Source organism: Perca fluviatilis, chromosome 20 (assembly GCF_010015445.1).
Source record: "Perca fluviatilis chromosome 20, GENO_Pfluv_1.0, whole genome shotgun sequence".
NCBI classification, from domain to species: Eukaryota; Metazoa; Chordata; class Actinopteri; order Perciformes; family Percidae; genus Perca; species Perca fluviatilis.
This window is the reverse complement of record NC_053131.1, coordinates 10,029,602-10,045,751: the sequence shown is the minus strand read 5'-3', so window position 1 is coordinate 10,045,751 and position 16,150 is coordinate 10,029,602. Positions and strand designations below refer to the sequence as shown.

The following is a 16,150-nucleotide window of genomic DNA, read 5'->3' as shown; positions in this document are numbered from 1 at the left end:
CATTATTATCATCAGTGATTAAGTAACTCAGACTTTTAAAAACACATTTTTAAAGGATATCGTCTAATTATCGTTATCGTCAAAATAGCCAAAAATATCTTATTTTTTGTCCAAATCGCCCACCCCTAGTCGGTGTTCTTCTACAGCATTTAGCGGCAGTCTAGAACATTTTTAACATTAGGCGTATATACTGCCCCCGTCAGGGCCGAAGGATTGCATCCCCCGGTACCTGGAAAAATGAGTACAGGCACGTTTTCCGAATTTTGGTACCAAGATGCTACCGAAGTACTGGTTCTCGTGACATCCCTAATGTACATGTATGTAGATACTGACTTCCTGACATGCTACCTCTTATTGGCCTGTTTTACCCCTCTATTTAAAAACATCACTGACATTAAAAGACCTTTAACCGCATGAGAAACATTTGTAACTTGGACTAAGTTCCCCCTAGTGTTTGTCTATTAAATTACCTCACTAAGCCAGCAAAAAGCATTCGTTATACATTAACATGCTTAATGACACTACATGATGATTAAAATCTTTGAAATGTGTTTGGACCTGGGCAATATAACGATATTATATCGATATCGTAATACGAGACTAGATATTGTCTTAGATTTGGGATATCGTTATATCGTAATATGGCATAAGTGTTGTCTTTTCCTGGTTTTAAAGGCTGCATCACAGTAGAGTGATGTCATTTTATGAACTTACCAGACTGTTCTAGCTGTTCTATTCGCCTTTGCCCACTTAGTTATTATATCCACATTACTGATGATTATTCATCAAAAACTCATTGTGTAAATATTTTGTGAAATAACCAATCGTCAACACTACAATATCGTTGCGGTATCGATATCGAGGTATTTGGTCAAAAATATCGTGATATTTGATTTTCTCCACATCGCCCAACCCTAGTTGTGGTGTTCTGCTGTATGTTGGCTTGTAACAAATGCATTCTCATAAACAATTTTATATGTTAGTACATGTTTGGTAATATACAGACATTCATTGAGTGATGAGAAATGATAACATAAAGTAAACTCAAAGCTATCTTATGGTCATTGGTAAAAGGGTCCAGTAAGTGGACCTTGAGTTAAAATGATTTTGTCAAGGTACATTACTGTTTCTATGAACTTTCATGCTTAAACAACATTGACCTCTTCCACCACTCTCCCTTTCCTGAATAGGTTCGAACGTTTAGAACACAGTCCATATAGGGACTGTACAAATATCTGAAAACCTGTCCAGTTAGAGTGGCGTTACATTCATCGTGACATTATTGATCCTGCAAAGAACATTTGTTTTCCACATGTTGAAATGCTCTTTTGCACAGCCACTATTACTACAAATAATACTGAATGTAGAACTGAAAAGATTGTCAACTATTAAATGAATCGCCAACCATTTTGATAATCAGTTTGATTCAGTTTTTATTAAAAAAAAGCAAAAAAAATGTGTTTCACTGACATACTGTATTGTCACCTTGTGACAGGTAACTATATAACAAAGACTTTTCTTCACTCCTCTGTGACAGTGAATATCTTTGAGTTGTGGACAAAACAAGACCAATGAGGACATCATCTTGGGCTTTGGGAAACACATCATTTCTAGACCAAACAACTAATCAATTAATCTAGAGAACATTTGACCGATGACTTGACAATGAAAGTAGTTGCAGCCCTACCTGAATGCTAACAGGAATCTACATGTGCAGTTGGTAACAGATATCAGTATCAGTGTTAGTTTAGAGCTCCCTCTGTAGTCCATCAAAGAGACTGTTAACTTGTATTCACATGAGTATTTGTACAGCTGTCTCAGTCACCTGCATCACTGTGTTGACTCACAGCACAAAAATACACTCCACTGTCCTCAGGCAGCAGCTTCTCCACCGTCAAAGATCCAGTCAGAGCATTGCTCCTTGTTGCTGGAAATTTCTCCTCACTGAAGCCACTTTCATATTTATGTGGGGGAGTTGTAGTCGTGAAAACGATTTGCTTCATTCCCTCCCCTGGCAGCTGTCTGTACCAGTACATCTGGAAAAAAGTAGCATCCTTAGTGTGACTGCAGTTGATTGTGGCCGACTGACCCTCGGGCCTCCACAGCAGAGGCTGCTGGGTGACATCACTCCCATCAATTAGACCTGTGAGGGTAAGAAATAAAAAATAAAACTGTGACCTCATGTTCCAGGACCACCAACAGTCTGTATGGTCAGCATCAACTCATTAGTAGCATGTAAAGCTAAAGCAGCAGCTCCTCCTCTAATGTACAGTACCTACAATCCAGAGCAGAGCTGCACAGGCTGTGATCAGACCTGCTGTCATCATTACTGTGTTGTGAGCTAAATGAACTCAGAGACCAGAGTCCCTGTCAGTCTGTGTGAGGGGAGGGGTTACAGCAGAGTAGGGGTGTAAATCACAATAGTTTGATCACAATACGATATTCTAGCGATTCTTTGGACGACCATATATTTGCTGATATCTTGTAACTGTAAAGTGTGTCATGATACACATTCAATTCATGGGCCTGCGATCAGTATCAGTAAGACAGTGTGTATATATACAGTATATACCCTATACAGTTACATTTATAGCAACTCAAAAAGGCAACTTAAATATAATTGGTCAGTTTTAAAACTGAGCTCTTCCAGGCTGTAAATGAATAATTTTTTTTAAGTTGTTTTTGTGGGACATTTTAGGCCTTTATTTGACAGGACAGCTGAAGACATGAAAGGGGAGAGGGAGGGAGAATGACATGCAGCAAAGGGCCACAGGTCGGAGTCGAACCTGCGGCCGCTGCATCGAGGAGTAAACCTCTATATATGGGCGCGCGCTCTACCAGGTGAGCTACCCAGGCGCCCAATAACAAACTATTCTTGGAGAATCTAAAATAAAGTGGCTTTTTACAGGTGATATGTATCAATATTTCACTTTGCATTGATAATATTGGATCATTGAATTGATATTTTATTCTGGATCGATATATCTTTACACTCCTACAGCACAGATATGAAGAGTTATAGGTGGAGGTGACTGTATGATGCGATGTTCTGTGATTGTACTTGAGGTCTCCCTACAGTACAGCAGATAAATAGACTCACTAATAGAGCAAACGGTGCTCTGGGGTTTTTGTTCAGCTGTTGAATGTGTCTGTATCACTGTGTTCACTCACAGCACAGAAATACAAGCCTTTATCTTCTGGCTCCAGATTGTTCACTGTGAATGTCCCATTCTCAGCATCAGGCTTGGTGGCTGAATATTTCCCATCATTAAAGCCTGGTTCAAAGTCAGGTTGGCTGTCTGTAATAGTGAACACTATTTGTTTCATTGTTTCTCCCGGCCGCTGTCTGTACCAGTACATCTGGAAGTAGCTGCCACCCTTGGTGTGGCTGCAGCTTATTGTTGCACTGTCGGTCTGGTTTTTCCACAGTCTTTCCGGAGTCTGGGTGACATCACTCCCATCAATTAGACCTGTGTGTTTTAACAGTTAACAGGTTAGTAGTTTAAAGTAGACCGCTTAAATTCATCGTCACCCTCTGCTGCCAATCTTAAAATACTGTAACACTGTAAAGCAATGAGTTCTTAATGTATTATTCACCTTGTATGCAGAGCAGTGATATTAAAAAGCTGAGGCGTCCATGTTTGATAATGTCCATGTTCTAAAACTGAGTGTCCTATACTGTCTGTCTGTCGGTGTGGTGACAGAGATATGAAGAGCTGCAGGTGGGAGTGTCTCTGCAGAGTGTGACCTTCTCTGATCCTGTTAGCTGCTCTATCAAAACCCACGTTGTGAATCAAAGTGTAACTTGAGTATTTGTGGTCCTTGAGGTCCCCCTACAGTACAGCAGATAAATAGACTCACTAATAGAGCCAGTGGTGCTCTGGGGTTTTTGTTCATCTGTTGAATGTGTCTGTATCACTGTGCTCACTCACAGCACAGAAATACAAGCCTTTATCTTCTGGCTCCAGATTGTTCACTGTGAATGTCCCATTCTCAGTGTAAGGCTTGGTGGCTGAGAATTTCTCTTTGCCGAACTCTCCAAAATCATGATCGTCGATGCCGAAGCTTGTGAACGCGATAAGTTTCATTGTTTCTCCTGGCAGCTGTCTGTACCAGTACATCTGGCTGTAGCCAGCATCCTTGGTGTGGTTGCAGTTCATTGTTGCATGTTCACCCTTACTTTTCCACAGTATGTCAGTCTGGGTGACATCACTCCCACTAATGGGACCTGTGTGTAAAATAGAAAGTTATCAATTCATAAACTTTCACTCAGCATTCCGTTATCGGAGATCACTTTCAACAAAACGGCAATCAATTAAAATTAGAGCAAAAACATGAAAAAGTAATTAAATGTAAAGTTGATTTTATTGTGATTTACCTGTAGTCCACAGCAACAAGACTGACAATATAAGGAGGTATTGGTTGGTTATGATGATGCCCATGTTCTGTTAGACAAACTACCAGTCTCAAGTAGTTACAGAGACATGAGGAGTCGAAGGTGGGAGTGTCATTGCATTAAAGTGTAGATAGGTGGGTGTCTAAGTGGTACAGTAGGTCCCCCTACTGTTAATCACTGCCATGACATGCTACCTGTAATTAAGTTCAGTAACATCGATAAGGCTGAGGAAGACAAATGTTATTATGTGATTATTTTGTGATGATCCTGGAACAGAATATGGATAATATTTCTGTACTAAAGAATGTCATGAGAGATGAAGACTGATTACAAAATGTGGGGATGTGGTTTTATTTTTAAAAAAAAAATTTTTATAAACCAAAAGATAAACCTGAACAGACTGCAGGAATCAGAACAGTTTGAATATGTTTTATTAGCTCTCTCTGTAGTTCCAGGCCCAGGAGACACTATCTCAAAATTGATGTTCTGCACATCCAAGGTTGATGACGAATGTGAAATTTTGGGCCTATAACATGACCTCCGATGGGCTCAAAATCGTGTTTAAAAAAATAAATAAAAAGGTGATAAAATCTTCAAAGGCTCTGTTTAGATGGAGCCTGGCTGCAGGTGTTCAAGAGACTCAACATGTTATCTGTCTGCAGACTAAGGAGAGTTTTTGTATTGACTTGAGGGGAATCTGCAGCACTGTGCTGACTGGCAGCGCAGAAATACACACCGTTGTCATTTAATGACAAATCAGAAACGCTGAGGCGGGAATGTTTACGGCCATCTCCGTCAAAGCTGATTTTTCCTTTCACGTCGTCCTCGGGGTATTGGCTGTCCAGATTCAGATATCCCAGGAACTTCAGAGCTTTCCGTTCGTCCTGTTTGTACCAGAGAATTTGATTATAATTTGTTACGCTGTGTGAACAGTTGATCTCACTGGCAACCGATTCACCACTTCTCTTAATGATGAAAGGAGGCGTTTGGAAGACACTGTTGGTGTTAGAGGCACCTGTGGGGGGGGAAAAAAGCAGATGCTATTTTAAACCTACTTTTTAATTATTAGCCGTGCGGTGTCCTACTGTTTGAAATTCTCACCCTTATTCCCCGGCAGATGGAGGAAACCTAATATAAAGACCAGAAACAACATAGTTAAGACGTTCTACTACTATCTGCTTTCCTTTCAGTTCAGCACCTGTAGACACCAGCTCATCACTCTCACTGTTAATAGATCACAACCAGGGGAGGTGTCAGTTGTCTACATCACAGCTTATACTTTATATATAGGTATAGCCCTGCTGATAGTGTAATCTCTATGGAAGTGGAAGGTTGCAGCTATTTAGTTTGTCTCCCCCTGTAGGTGTGAGAAATACTGCAGGTGTGAGCGAGTGAAGGTTGGGTGAAGGCTCAAGTTCATTGTTGCATTTTAACCCTTTGTATTTCCACAGTATGGAGGTCTGCACTGTAATAAATTTCATGTTAGTTTAACTTGGAAATGAAAGTTCACCTGCTGCCTTGAAAATCGAAGTTCACTCAACTTGAAGACTGCCTTTGTTTCAACTTAGAAATTAAAGTTAATGAGGTTGATGAAACTACAGTGTTCTAGTTTTGTTAAAGTTGTTCTTTTAGTTGATTTAACTTTGTATTACTTGGTTTAACTTCATACTTTAAGTTAAAACAAAACATTTCTTTTCTTTAATAATGCAAGAAACCTTCCTTGCCTAGTAGAACAGACATACTTTTCTGCTGTATTTCAAGTCACAGTTTCAAGTTAAAACAACATAACCACATTTATAACAGAGACGGCATGGGTGCTTGGGTGGGGCCGCCCCAGGGCCCCATGCGAAATAGGGGCCTCTGTGCTGATTTTGCATCACTTGACATAAAATGGCCGGTAGTGAAGTGACAGCGCCCAGAGTAATTAACTTAACTCATGGTTACAAACGTAAACCAGCACAACAATGACAATTACCAGGCAACACAACACTACATTCTAAACACACGTTTAATAAACAAAATTCATAAAGTTACATTTGTATTTCGAACAAACTGCAAACTTTTCAGCAAATTTTAACACAACTCTATTTACCGCCTTGCATCATGGGAATTGCAAGCCAGCCAATGAACCAATTCCAGTCCTGACTGCAGTACGCAGATCTTGGTTGGGCTAAATGTGGGCGGAGCTAAACGTTTGACTTTTGAAAAGAACTTTCCCTTTCAATTTGAGAAGAGTGAAATTCACAAGTTGTTGACAAGTTGTTGACATTGACTACCTGTTGTTGACAGGCGCAGTGTGCACGGAGGGGAGGGGCTGTGTGTGTGTGTGTGTGTGTGTGTGTGTGTGTGTGTGTGTGTGTGTGTGTGTGTGTGTGTGTGTGTGTGTGTGTGTGTGTGTGTGTGTGTGTGTGTGTGTGTGTGTGTGTGTGTGTGTGGCTTAAGTGAGAGAGACGTGACAGAGAAGGAGGAGAGCAGGGAAAGGAAATGCAGCTGAACAAATACGCTACATGTTTTAAATAGCGTTATAAAATAATAATGAAACGCAATATGTGGCGGCCGGTGTTGATTGTGTGGCGCACCGCCACAAATCGGGAATGCGGGAAACACTACAATACATACATATACATAGGGCTGGGCAATGTATAAATATTATATTGATATATGTAACTAGATATCGTCTTAGATTTTGGATATCGTAATATGGCATAAGTGTTCTCTTTTTTTTAGCAGTGGGGGCAGGTCTGTCCGAACAACAACAAAGTCCCATGTTTAGAATGTGTGATATTGCACATTCTTTAAGAACATTCAATAGAATGGTTAGAACCCAAGCGTGTGACATCACATGCCATTCTGTGCCTGCATCTTACTGAGAGACCCAACCTGTTGAGTTACTTGAAACCTGCCCTCCATTGAGAGACACATCTTTGTTGGAACAGAGCTCAAAACTGAAACACTTTTGTACTAAACTGCAATACAGAAATTTTACTACATAATACTCCAGTACCGCAAGAAATATCTTTATTTTTGTGGCTATGATGGCGACCATCGTTCCCAAAACTGTCCGCGCACAGCTTGAGGACCTGAGAAAAGCCCTTCTGGAGGTCCAGAAACAAAAGGAAGAGCTGGCCGCAGTGAATGCTGGCCTGGTGGAGGAGAAGGGGAACATCTTGAAGGCTCTACAGTCAGAAAGAAGAATGAGAAACAACTTTGAGAAGGACAGGAAACTCAAGGAGTCGGAGAAAGACGAAGAGATCCGCCTTCTTAAGGAAAGTCTGACCATAGAAAAAAATCTCACAGAGGCAGTGAAAAGCCACTGGAGTTCAGAGTTCGAACAGTTCAACGCATCCATTACAGAGGAGAACAGGAAGATGAGACAGGCCTGGCAGGACGAGATCAATCTTATCAAATTGAAAAAGAAGGATTCGGTGATGCAAAAGAAGCTTTTGATGTCGAAAAACACGGATTTGATGTTGCAAAACAAGGATTTGATGTCGAAAAAGGAGGTGATCTCCGAGAGACTGCGGCAGCTGGAGAAAAACAGCAGAGAGATGGAGGATGGGTGGCACGTCAAGGAAGAAGAGATGGAGATCCTCAGAGGGCACAACACAGACCTCAGCCTCAGCCTCCAGGAACTAGAGAAGAAGAGCAGAGAGATGGAGGATGGGTGGAACATCAAGGAGGCTCAAAGAGAAGAAGAGATGGAGATCCTCAGAGGGCACAACACGGACCTCAGCCTCAGCCTCCAGGAACTAGAGAAGAAGAGCAGAGAGATGGAGGATGGGTGGAACATCAAGGAGGCTCGAAGAGAAGAAGAGATGGAGATCCTCAGAGGGCACAACACTGACCTCAGCCTCAGCCTCCAGGAACTAGAGAAGAAGAGCAGAGAGATGGAGGATGGGTGGAACATCAAGGAGGCTCAAAAGAAAGAAGAAAGATGGAGATCCTCAGAGGGCACAACACGGACCTCAGCCTCAGCCTCCAGGAACTAGAGAAGAAGAGCAGAGAGATGGAGGATGGGTGGAACATCAAGGAGGCTCAAAGAGAAGAAGAGATGGAGGTCCTCAGAGGGCACAACACTGACCTCCAACTTCTTCAAGTCAGCCTCCAGGAGCTCACACAGAAAAGTGAGAAGGAGAAGGCCAAGCTGAGAAGACAGGAAAAGAAGGCAGAGAAGGAGGAACTAAAAAGACAGAAGAAAGAAAAGGAGGAGATGGAGAAAAGGGACAAGAAAGAGAGGAAGGCGGAAGCAAAGAGAGAGAAGAAAGAGAAAAAGGAAAATGAGAAGAGAGAGAAGGAGGAATTGAAAAGACTTAAAAAAGAAAAGGAGGTGGAAAAAAAGCACGAGAGGAGAGAGAAGTAACATCCTTTCTTTCCTCCTCCCCCCTTCCCCTCTTCTTCACCCCTATTCCCCCAGCCCCTCCCCCCACCTACTACCCTCTACCGCCAGACTTGTGTGAAGTCTTGTGTGAACCGGGCTTTCTCTTCTCCATCTATCTCCCGTCCATCCTCTCTCCCTCCTCTTCTGAGGCCACATGGCAGCTCAGTGATTGGGTCTGCAGCCTCACAACAAGGAGAAGCAAGCGTGGCCATACTCTGGGTGATCCGGTTTCCTGCCATACTCCAAAGACTAGCAGGTTCCACTAAAGAAGATTATTGTTACTCTGGGTGATCCGGTTTCCTGCCATACTCCAAAGACTAGCAGGTTCCACTAAAGAAGATTATTGTTACTCTGGGTGATCCGGTTTATTGCCAAACTCCAAAGACTAGCAGGTTCCACTAAAGAAGTGTAGGGTTACTCCGGGTGATCCGGTTTCCTGCCACAACAGAAAAATTATTGAAATAAAACAACAACAAAATTTGAAAACAATTTCCCTTATCTGTCTATTTGTCTTTTAAAAATGGGATGTTTTTAAACTAACACAATCATGTTGAAATCTCGACAGCAAAGGTTTTATATATTGACCTTTTTTTTATTTTCTGTAAACTGGAGCCGGTCTCTCATTTCCAACTTAACACCATATGAAGTGGTTCTGGAGTCTGAAGGCTTTACTGCAGCTGCTACCTTTCATACAGCAGGGACATTCTGACCTCCGTTAAATAAACTTTACACTTTGGAATAGTTCAGCTTGTCGATGAGAAGATATGTATTTTAGGAATTATGTATTAAATGAAATCTTTTGTCTAGATAAATCTTTTTCAATTTTAACTTTTGATTCCATGATTGAAAAGGTCAAACATTTCAATGAATAAAACACCAACACTAAAAAGCACTCAGGGATGCAAAATACTGCTACTGTAATAGCAGAAACTGGTACAATATATATCAGGGGTGTCCTGGTAGCTAAACAGCAGCTTTAAAGATGGTTTTAAAATGTCAAACTACCATACATTGGATCAAAAATAAAATGGCTTCATTTATTTAAGTGTTTTCTTTAGGATTTTTTTTTTTTAGCAGTGGGGGCAGGTCTGTCCGAACAACATTTTTCTCCATGTCGCCCAGCTCTACATACAGAATTGTTATTTATAATTAAAATATTAAATCACCAGCAACTTAGTTATACATCTTTCAAATTAACAGGAATTACAATTCAAGCGTAAACCTTTTAAATGCAGCAACCCATAGGCCAAAGCTTTAACGACAATTCCAGGATATAACGTATTTAGTATATAAACATAGAATTGAATAGATGGGCCCCATCGTCACGGATACTCAATCCAGCTATTTGAGTCCGTATCGGATTGGTGCATCTCTACAATACAATATAATGCATAAATACATTACAGAAGTAGCAGAAGCATGTAAAAACAATGTGAGTATTTAAAGGAAGGTGCCAGAGATGAGGTGGTATGCTTACTCATGATAGCAAACTTGGTTTCCTTTAAATTCAATAGGAAGACTATTCCAGTAGTGGTGGCTCTGACTGGAGACCCAAACTTGCCATGTCTGATGTACAACACAGTCCCTCTGGTGGTGACCCTTGCTGTCCTGCCGCTTCTATATACCCTGTGATCCACTCACATCCAGAGTTTAAAATTGACAGGGATGTTTCTTTTTACTATTAAATCTAAACCTTGAAAATGGTTCTCATGGTGCGCCCCATGTGCAAAGGCTCAGTCCTTAGCACAGCGGCTGTGGGTTCGATTCCGACCTGTGGCCCTTTGCTGCAGGTCATGCCCCCTCTCCCATTTCCTGTCTTAAGCTGTCCTGTCAAATAAATTCTCCCGGAAATAATCTTAAAAAGAAAAGAGCGTAGTGTCAGAAGAGGTCATAATTGTGCCAGAACAGTTGATAACATCTTAAGTCTCAGTTGGAGCCTGGCTGCAGGTGTTCAAGAGACTCAACATGTTATCTGTCTGCAGACTAAGGAGAGTTTTTGTATTGACTTGAGGGGAATCTGCAGCACTGTGCCGACTGGCAGCGCAGAAATACACACCGTTGTCATTTAATGACAAATTAGAAACGCTGAGGCTGGAATGTGTACTGCCAACTCCATCAAAGCTGATTTTTCCTTTCACGTCGTCCTCGGGGTATGGGTGGATCACGTTCAGATATCCCAGGAGCTTTAGAGCTTTCTGTTCATCCTGTTTGTACCAGAGAATTTTATCATAATTTGTTATGCTGTGTGAACACTTGATCTCACTGGCAACCGATTCACCACTTCTCTTAATGATGAAAGGAGGCGTTTGGAAGACACTGTTGGTGTTAGAGGCACCTGCGGGGGGAAAAAAAACAGACAAGATTTTAAATACTGAAATTATTAACTGTGCGTTGTCCAACTCTTTTTGGAATATTGTTTTTTAATTTCTCACCATTATTTCCCGGCAGATAAAGAAAACAGAATGTAAAGACCATACATATCATGTTAAAAGAAGAGACTTGACGCTCAACTATCAGATCTCCTTTCCAGTCCTGTCAGCTCAGCACCTGTGGAACAGAGTGCATCACTATTTACAGTTCAATGAACAGGGGTGGTGTCAGAGAGGGCTCTACGTCACAGCTTTATCAGGAGGGAGGAAGTAGCGTTCTCTAGTCTAGTCACTGGAAGTGTAGGTTGGGGTCTAGAAATGGGTATCGCCAGTGATTTCCTGAATTGATCTGATTCCAATTCACCATGTCCAGATTCGATCACATTTTCGATTCTAATATCAATTAGGGTAGCGGAATTTCATTTACAATACCAATTTTGCTTGGATATAAATGATTCTCAGAACTGATGCTGTAAATTGTACTGCAAGCAAAAAGCAACCCCTCAGTTCTTTTGTTATAATGCACCAGGTTAACGCATTAAGAATTGACCCCCAAAATGTTTGTTTAAAGTAGTTTTTACTTAACAAGGCTAACATTATATGAACATATTTAACATAATAAAAGATTGATTTCGAGATTTTATTAATCAATGTCAGATCACTTGAACAAAGATTGGTTTTGATTGAGGAATTGATTGGTTTAACCCAGTCCTATTGACATCCTCATTTCATTTGTTGAGGTTTGCTACCCCCTGCTGGTGTGAAAAAATACAGTAGGTTGCTTGAGTAGGAAGGCTTGGAGGTGTTTTTAAAATTTTACAGATATTTACGTACTCTAGGGCTGATAGTTATTTCAGATCGGTGCGGCAGTTTGTGGGAGTGTGACATGATTCGGTACCCGCCTCTCCTCTAGAGTAATATATCTTCGGTCATTAGTATTTTAGTTAATTCCTTAGCAGATGACTGTAAGGGCGTTTTCACACCGACAGCCTTTAGTTCGATTGAATCAAACCAGAGTTCGTTTGTCCCGCTAGTGCGGTTCGTCAGGGCAGGTGAGAATGCGGCGTTCGCACTCGGGTGCGCTCCAAAAGCGGACCAAACAAGAGCACCAAGACCTGCTTGAAGAGGGGGTCTCGGTACGCTTTCAATCGAACTCTGGAGCGCTTAATTTCTGGTGAGAACGTGATCCGTACACGAACCGCACCAACTATACATACTCCTCCAGTCTGAGCTAATGTCTGTAGTGTGTTTAGCAATCTGCAGAGCAGCAAACTGTAGCAGCTTGCAGTGTTTCTATCATAGAAATAAACTGCGGTCAAGCTCGCTGTCCGTCACTTGCATCTCCGTGGTCAAACCAGCTGCCGCTAAAGTTGGAGACAGACGCCGACAGAGCAGAGCGAAGTCTCGGTGACCAGAGCAGGCGTGGTAACGTCTCTCGCGGAACAATGTCTGATCATTTTAATGAAATGAGCTGGTTTAACCATGGAGATGCAAGAAAAATGCACTAGTCCAGAACACAGGACCACCTTCCTGTATTTACTTACATCCGACCAATAAGAGGAGTGGACCTACTTGCGTGATTTGTAATTGCGCATTTTGGTACGCTTGGATTTTTCCAGGTGTGAAACCAGACCAGACCAAACCGACCGAGGGCAAATTGCTCCAATTTTACTACCTCACCAACTGATTCGGACCAAAGCAAACTACCGGTGTGAAAACGCCCTAAGGTTTGCGTTTACACCTGCCTCGTTTGGTCCGTTTAAAACAAACCCTGGAGCGTGTGGTCGGATAGTCCGGTTTGTTTGGGCTGTTGTGAAAGCTTATCCAAACTCTGGTGCGGATCAAACAAACAAACTCTGGTCCGCTTGAAAACGGGAGTCTCGGTTCGCTTCCAAGTGGACTAGAGTTCGGTTCACCTCAGGTAAGAATGCGAACCGCCCCAGATACAGGAAGTGAACCAAACACAGAGCATTTCCTAGCCTGCAATTTCAACCTTGCACACAATTGACCATACATTGCTGGTTGTCTGGGTGACATCATCTCACTCCTTCACTCGCTGTCTGTCAGCTGCTCATTGTTGGCCTTCTTCTGAATATTAAACACCAAAGCAGAACCAGGAGACCCGAGACGTTTTAAATGTGGTTTTACTCCATTATTCCTGAGACCAGATGTGTCTGCTTGCTGTTTCGGATATTTTGTCCAATAAACAAGCGACCGTCTCGACCGCGTAACTCGTGTTTACAGTGTTTGGTGCGTTTGACATAGTGCAGTGTCGGCTGCAGTTCATTGTTGCATTGTTGCCCTGGTCTTTCCAAAGTATGTCAGTCTGGGAGACATCACTCCCATTAATAAGGGCGCTGACACACCAGGCCGATTATCGGCCGTGGGACAGTCTGGCGAGGTCAGTGACTCAAATCTGTTCGGTGTGTCCCGTGCCATCGTCCGTCTGGGGGGGCTGTCGGCGTTCATTTTGGCCGACCTGACATGTTGGGTGGGCGGCAGGGCAGTCGGGACTCACCCGGAAATGACGATCGGGATGAGGTGACAAGAGACTCTTAAATCTGACGAAAATCTTTCAAACTGACCTTTGTTGAGCTGAAATGAAGACGGATTCAGCAACTGCATGGCCTATTTCTCGCTTAAAATGTTTTCAGAAACACGTTTCAGTGAACTATTTTAGTACAATATGAGATCGTATTCTGAACGGCCGCCATGACAGTCTGGCTTTGAATTTCCGGAGAAAACAAACCCATGTGACGCGTTCGTCCAATCAGCTGCCGGTTTTCATTTCTTGGGCAACATTACAGATTAGCGCCGCCTGCTGTTATAGAGATATATTACGTCTCGTCTCCTCTTGTCTTTTTGGTCTGTTCTGTGGCAGTTTCTTGGACCTCGGGGACGCGACTGATCATATCGACGGGGTTTTCTGTCAATGGTCGGCCGTCGGCTATATGTGTCTACACCTTAAGACCTGTGTGTGAAAAACGGTAAACTTAAAAGTGAACATGTTATGTTATATACAGCAGACCATTTAGTAATTTTGAACTTGTTATCTCTCTAATAGTCGTGTAAGTCATTATTGTGTTCTGGTTGCTTTGGACTTTACCTTTTATGCAGAGCAGAAATAGTAACAAGCTGATGAGAGTGTGTTTGATGTTGTCCATGTTCAGAAAGTCAGAAAACTGTCAGTGTAGTCACAGAGATAAAGAGTTGCAGGTGGGAGTGTCATATATTGTGTGGCTTCTGATCAAATGTGTAACTTGAGAATTTGTGGTCCTTGAGGTCCCCCTACAGTACAGCAGATAAACTGACTCACTAATAGAGCCAACGGGGCTCTGGGGTTTTTGTTCAGCTGTTGAATGTGTCTGTATCACTGTGTTGACTCACAGCACAGAAATACAAGCCTTTATCTTCTGGCTCCAGATTCTTCACTGTGAACGTCCCACTCAAAGCATCAGGCTTGGTGGCTGAGAATTTCTCTTTAGTGAAATCTCCAAAATCATGATCATTTTTGCCGAGTCTTGTGAAGACTATTAGTTTTATTGTTTCTCCTGGCAGCTGTCTGTACCAGTACATCTGGAAGAAGCCAGAACCCATGGGGTAGTTGCAGTTCATTGTTGCGTTCTCCCCCTGTTTTTTCCACAGTATGTCAGTCTTGGTGACATCACTCCCATCAATAAGACCTGAGTGTGAAAAACAGTGTTACCTGAAGTGAACATTTAAACTTGCGTACTGCAGAACCTTAACAGCAATTTTGAACTTGTTATCCCTCTAATAGTCGTGTAAGTAATTATTGTGTTCTGGTTTCTTTGGACTTTACCTTTTATGCAGAGCAGAAATAGTAACAAGCTGATGAGAGTGTGTTTGATGTTGTCCATGTTCAGAAAGTCAGAAAACTGTCAGTGTAGTCACAGAGATAAAGAGTTGCAGGTGGGAGTGTCATATATTGTGTGGCTTCTGATCAAAAGTATAACTGAGTATTTGTGGTCCTTGAGGTCCCCCTACAGTACAGCAGATAAATAGACTCACTAATAGAGCCAACGGTGCTCTGGGGTTTTTGTTCAGCTGTTGAATGTGTCTGTATCACTGTGTTCACTCACAGCACAGAAATACAAGCCTTTATCTTCTGGCTCCAGATTCTTCACTGTGAATGTCCCACTCTCAGCATCAGGCTTGGTGGCTGAATATTTCTGATCATTAAAGCCTGGTTCAAAGTCAGGTTTCTTGTCTGGAATAGTGAACACTACTAGTTTCATTGTTTCTCCCGGCCGCTGTCTGTACCAGTACATCTGGAAGTAGCTGCCACCCTTGGTGTGTCTGCAGCTTATTGTTGCACTGTCGGTCTGGTTTTTCCACAGTCTTTCCGGAGTCTGGGTGACATCACTCCCATCAATTAGACCTGTGTGTTTTAACAGTTAACAGGTTAGTAGTTTAAAGTAGACCACTTTTAAATTCATTGTCACCCTCTGCTGCCAATCTTAAAATACTGTACACTGTAAAGCAATGAGTTCTTAATGTATTATTCACCTTGTATGTAGAGCAGTGATATTAAAAAGCTGAGGCGTCCATGTTTGATAATGTCCATGTTCTAAAACTGAGAGTGTCCTATACTGTCTGTCTGTCGGTGTGGTGACAGAGATATGAAGAGCTGCAGGTGGGAGTGTCTCTGCCGAGTGTGACCTTCTCTGATCCTGTTAGCTGCTCTATCAAAACCCACGTGGTGAATCAAAGTGTAACTGAGTATTTGTGGTCCTTGAGGTCCCCCTACAGTACATGAGATAGACTGTGCAGTGTGGAGTAGGGCTGAATGATTAATTGCATTTGCAATAACATCGCGATATGTCAAAATGCGATTTCCTAATCACAAAGGCTGCGATTTGGTCACATGACTCGCAAGAGCAAATCAGTCTGCACTCCGCACGCTACCGCTACGCCCTACCTTGAGCAGATTTCTGTCATTCAAACAACTCTTAGTTGTAGTTTAAAACTTTTACAGCCATTTTAATA

The 16,150-nt window shown here is 42.2% G+C and overlaps 1 protein-coding gene and 5 gene segments (V, D, J or C); 1 reads left to right on the top strand and 5 right to left on the bottom strand.

The window, feature by feature from the left end:
- Positions 1-1,657: 1,657 nt before the first annotated feature.
- On the bottom strand, positions 1,658-3,727 carry LOC120549492. The segment is given in 2 exon segments: positions 1,658-2,143; positions 3,598-3,727. Coding segments are annotated over 2 exon segments (384 nt in total).
- Positions 3,728-3,893: 166 nt separating this feature from the next.
- LOC120548904 lies at positions 3,894-4,541 on the bottom strand. The segment is given in 2 exon segments: positions 3,894-4,228; positions 4,379-4,541. Coding segments are annotated over 2 exon segments (399 nt in total).
- Positions 4,542-4,989: 448 nt separating this feature from the next.
- Positions 4,990-5,609, bottom strand: LOC120548903. The segment is given in 2 exon segments: positions 4,990-5,411; positions 5,498-5,609. Coding segments are annotated over 2 exon segments (474 nt in total).
- A 1,822-nt stretch (positions 5,610-7,431) lies between these two features.
- Positions 7,432-8,385, top strand: LOC120548901 (eukaryotic translation initiation factor 3 subunit A-like). The gene has a single exon (XM_039785411.1). It carries the CDS (start codon positions 7,432-7,434, stop codon positions 8,383-8,385), a length of 954 nt encoding a protein of 317 aa, XP_039641345.1.
- Positions 8,386-10,924: 2,539 nt separating this feature from the next.
- On the bottom strand, positions 10,925-15,756 carry LOC120549541. The segment is given in 3 exon segments: positions 10,925-11,109; positions 15,244-15,542; positions 15,671-15,756. Coding segments are annotated over 3 exon segments (456 nt in total).
- LOC120549542 lies at positions 14,368-15,192 on the bottom strand. The segment is given in 2 exon segments: positions 14,368-14,826; positions 14,964-15,192. Coding segments are annotated over 2 exon segments (393 nt in total).
- Positions 15,757-16,150: the final 394 nt, after the last annotated feature.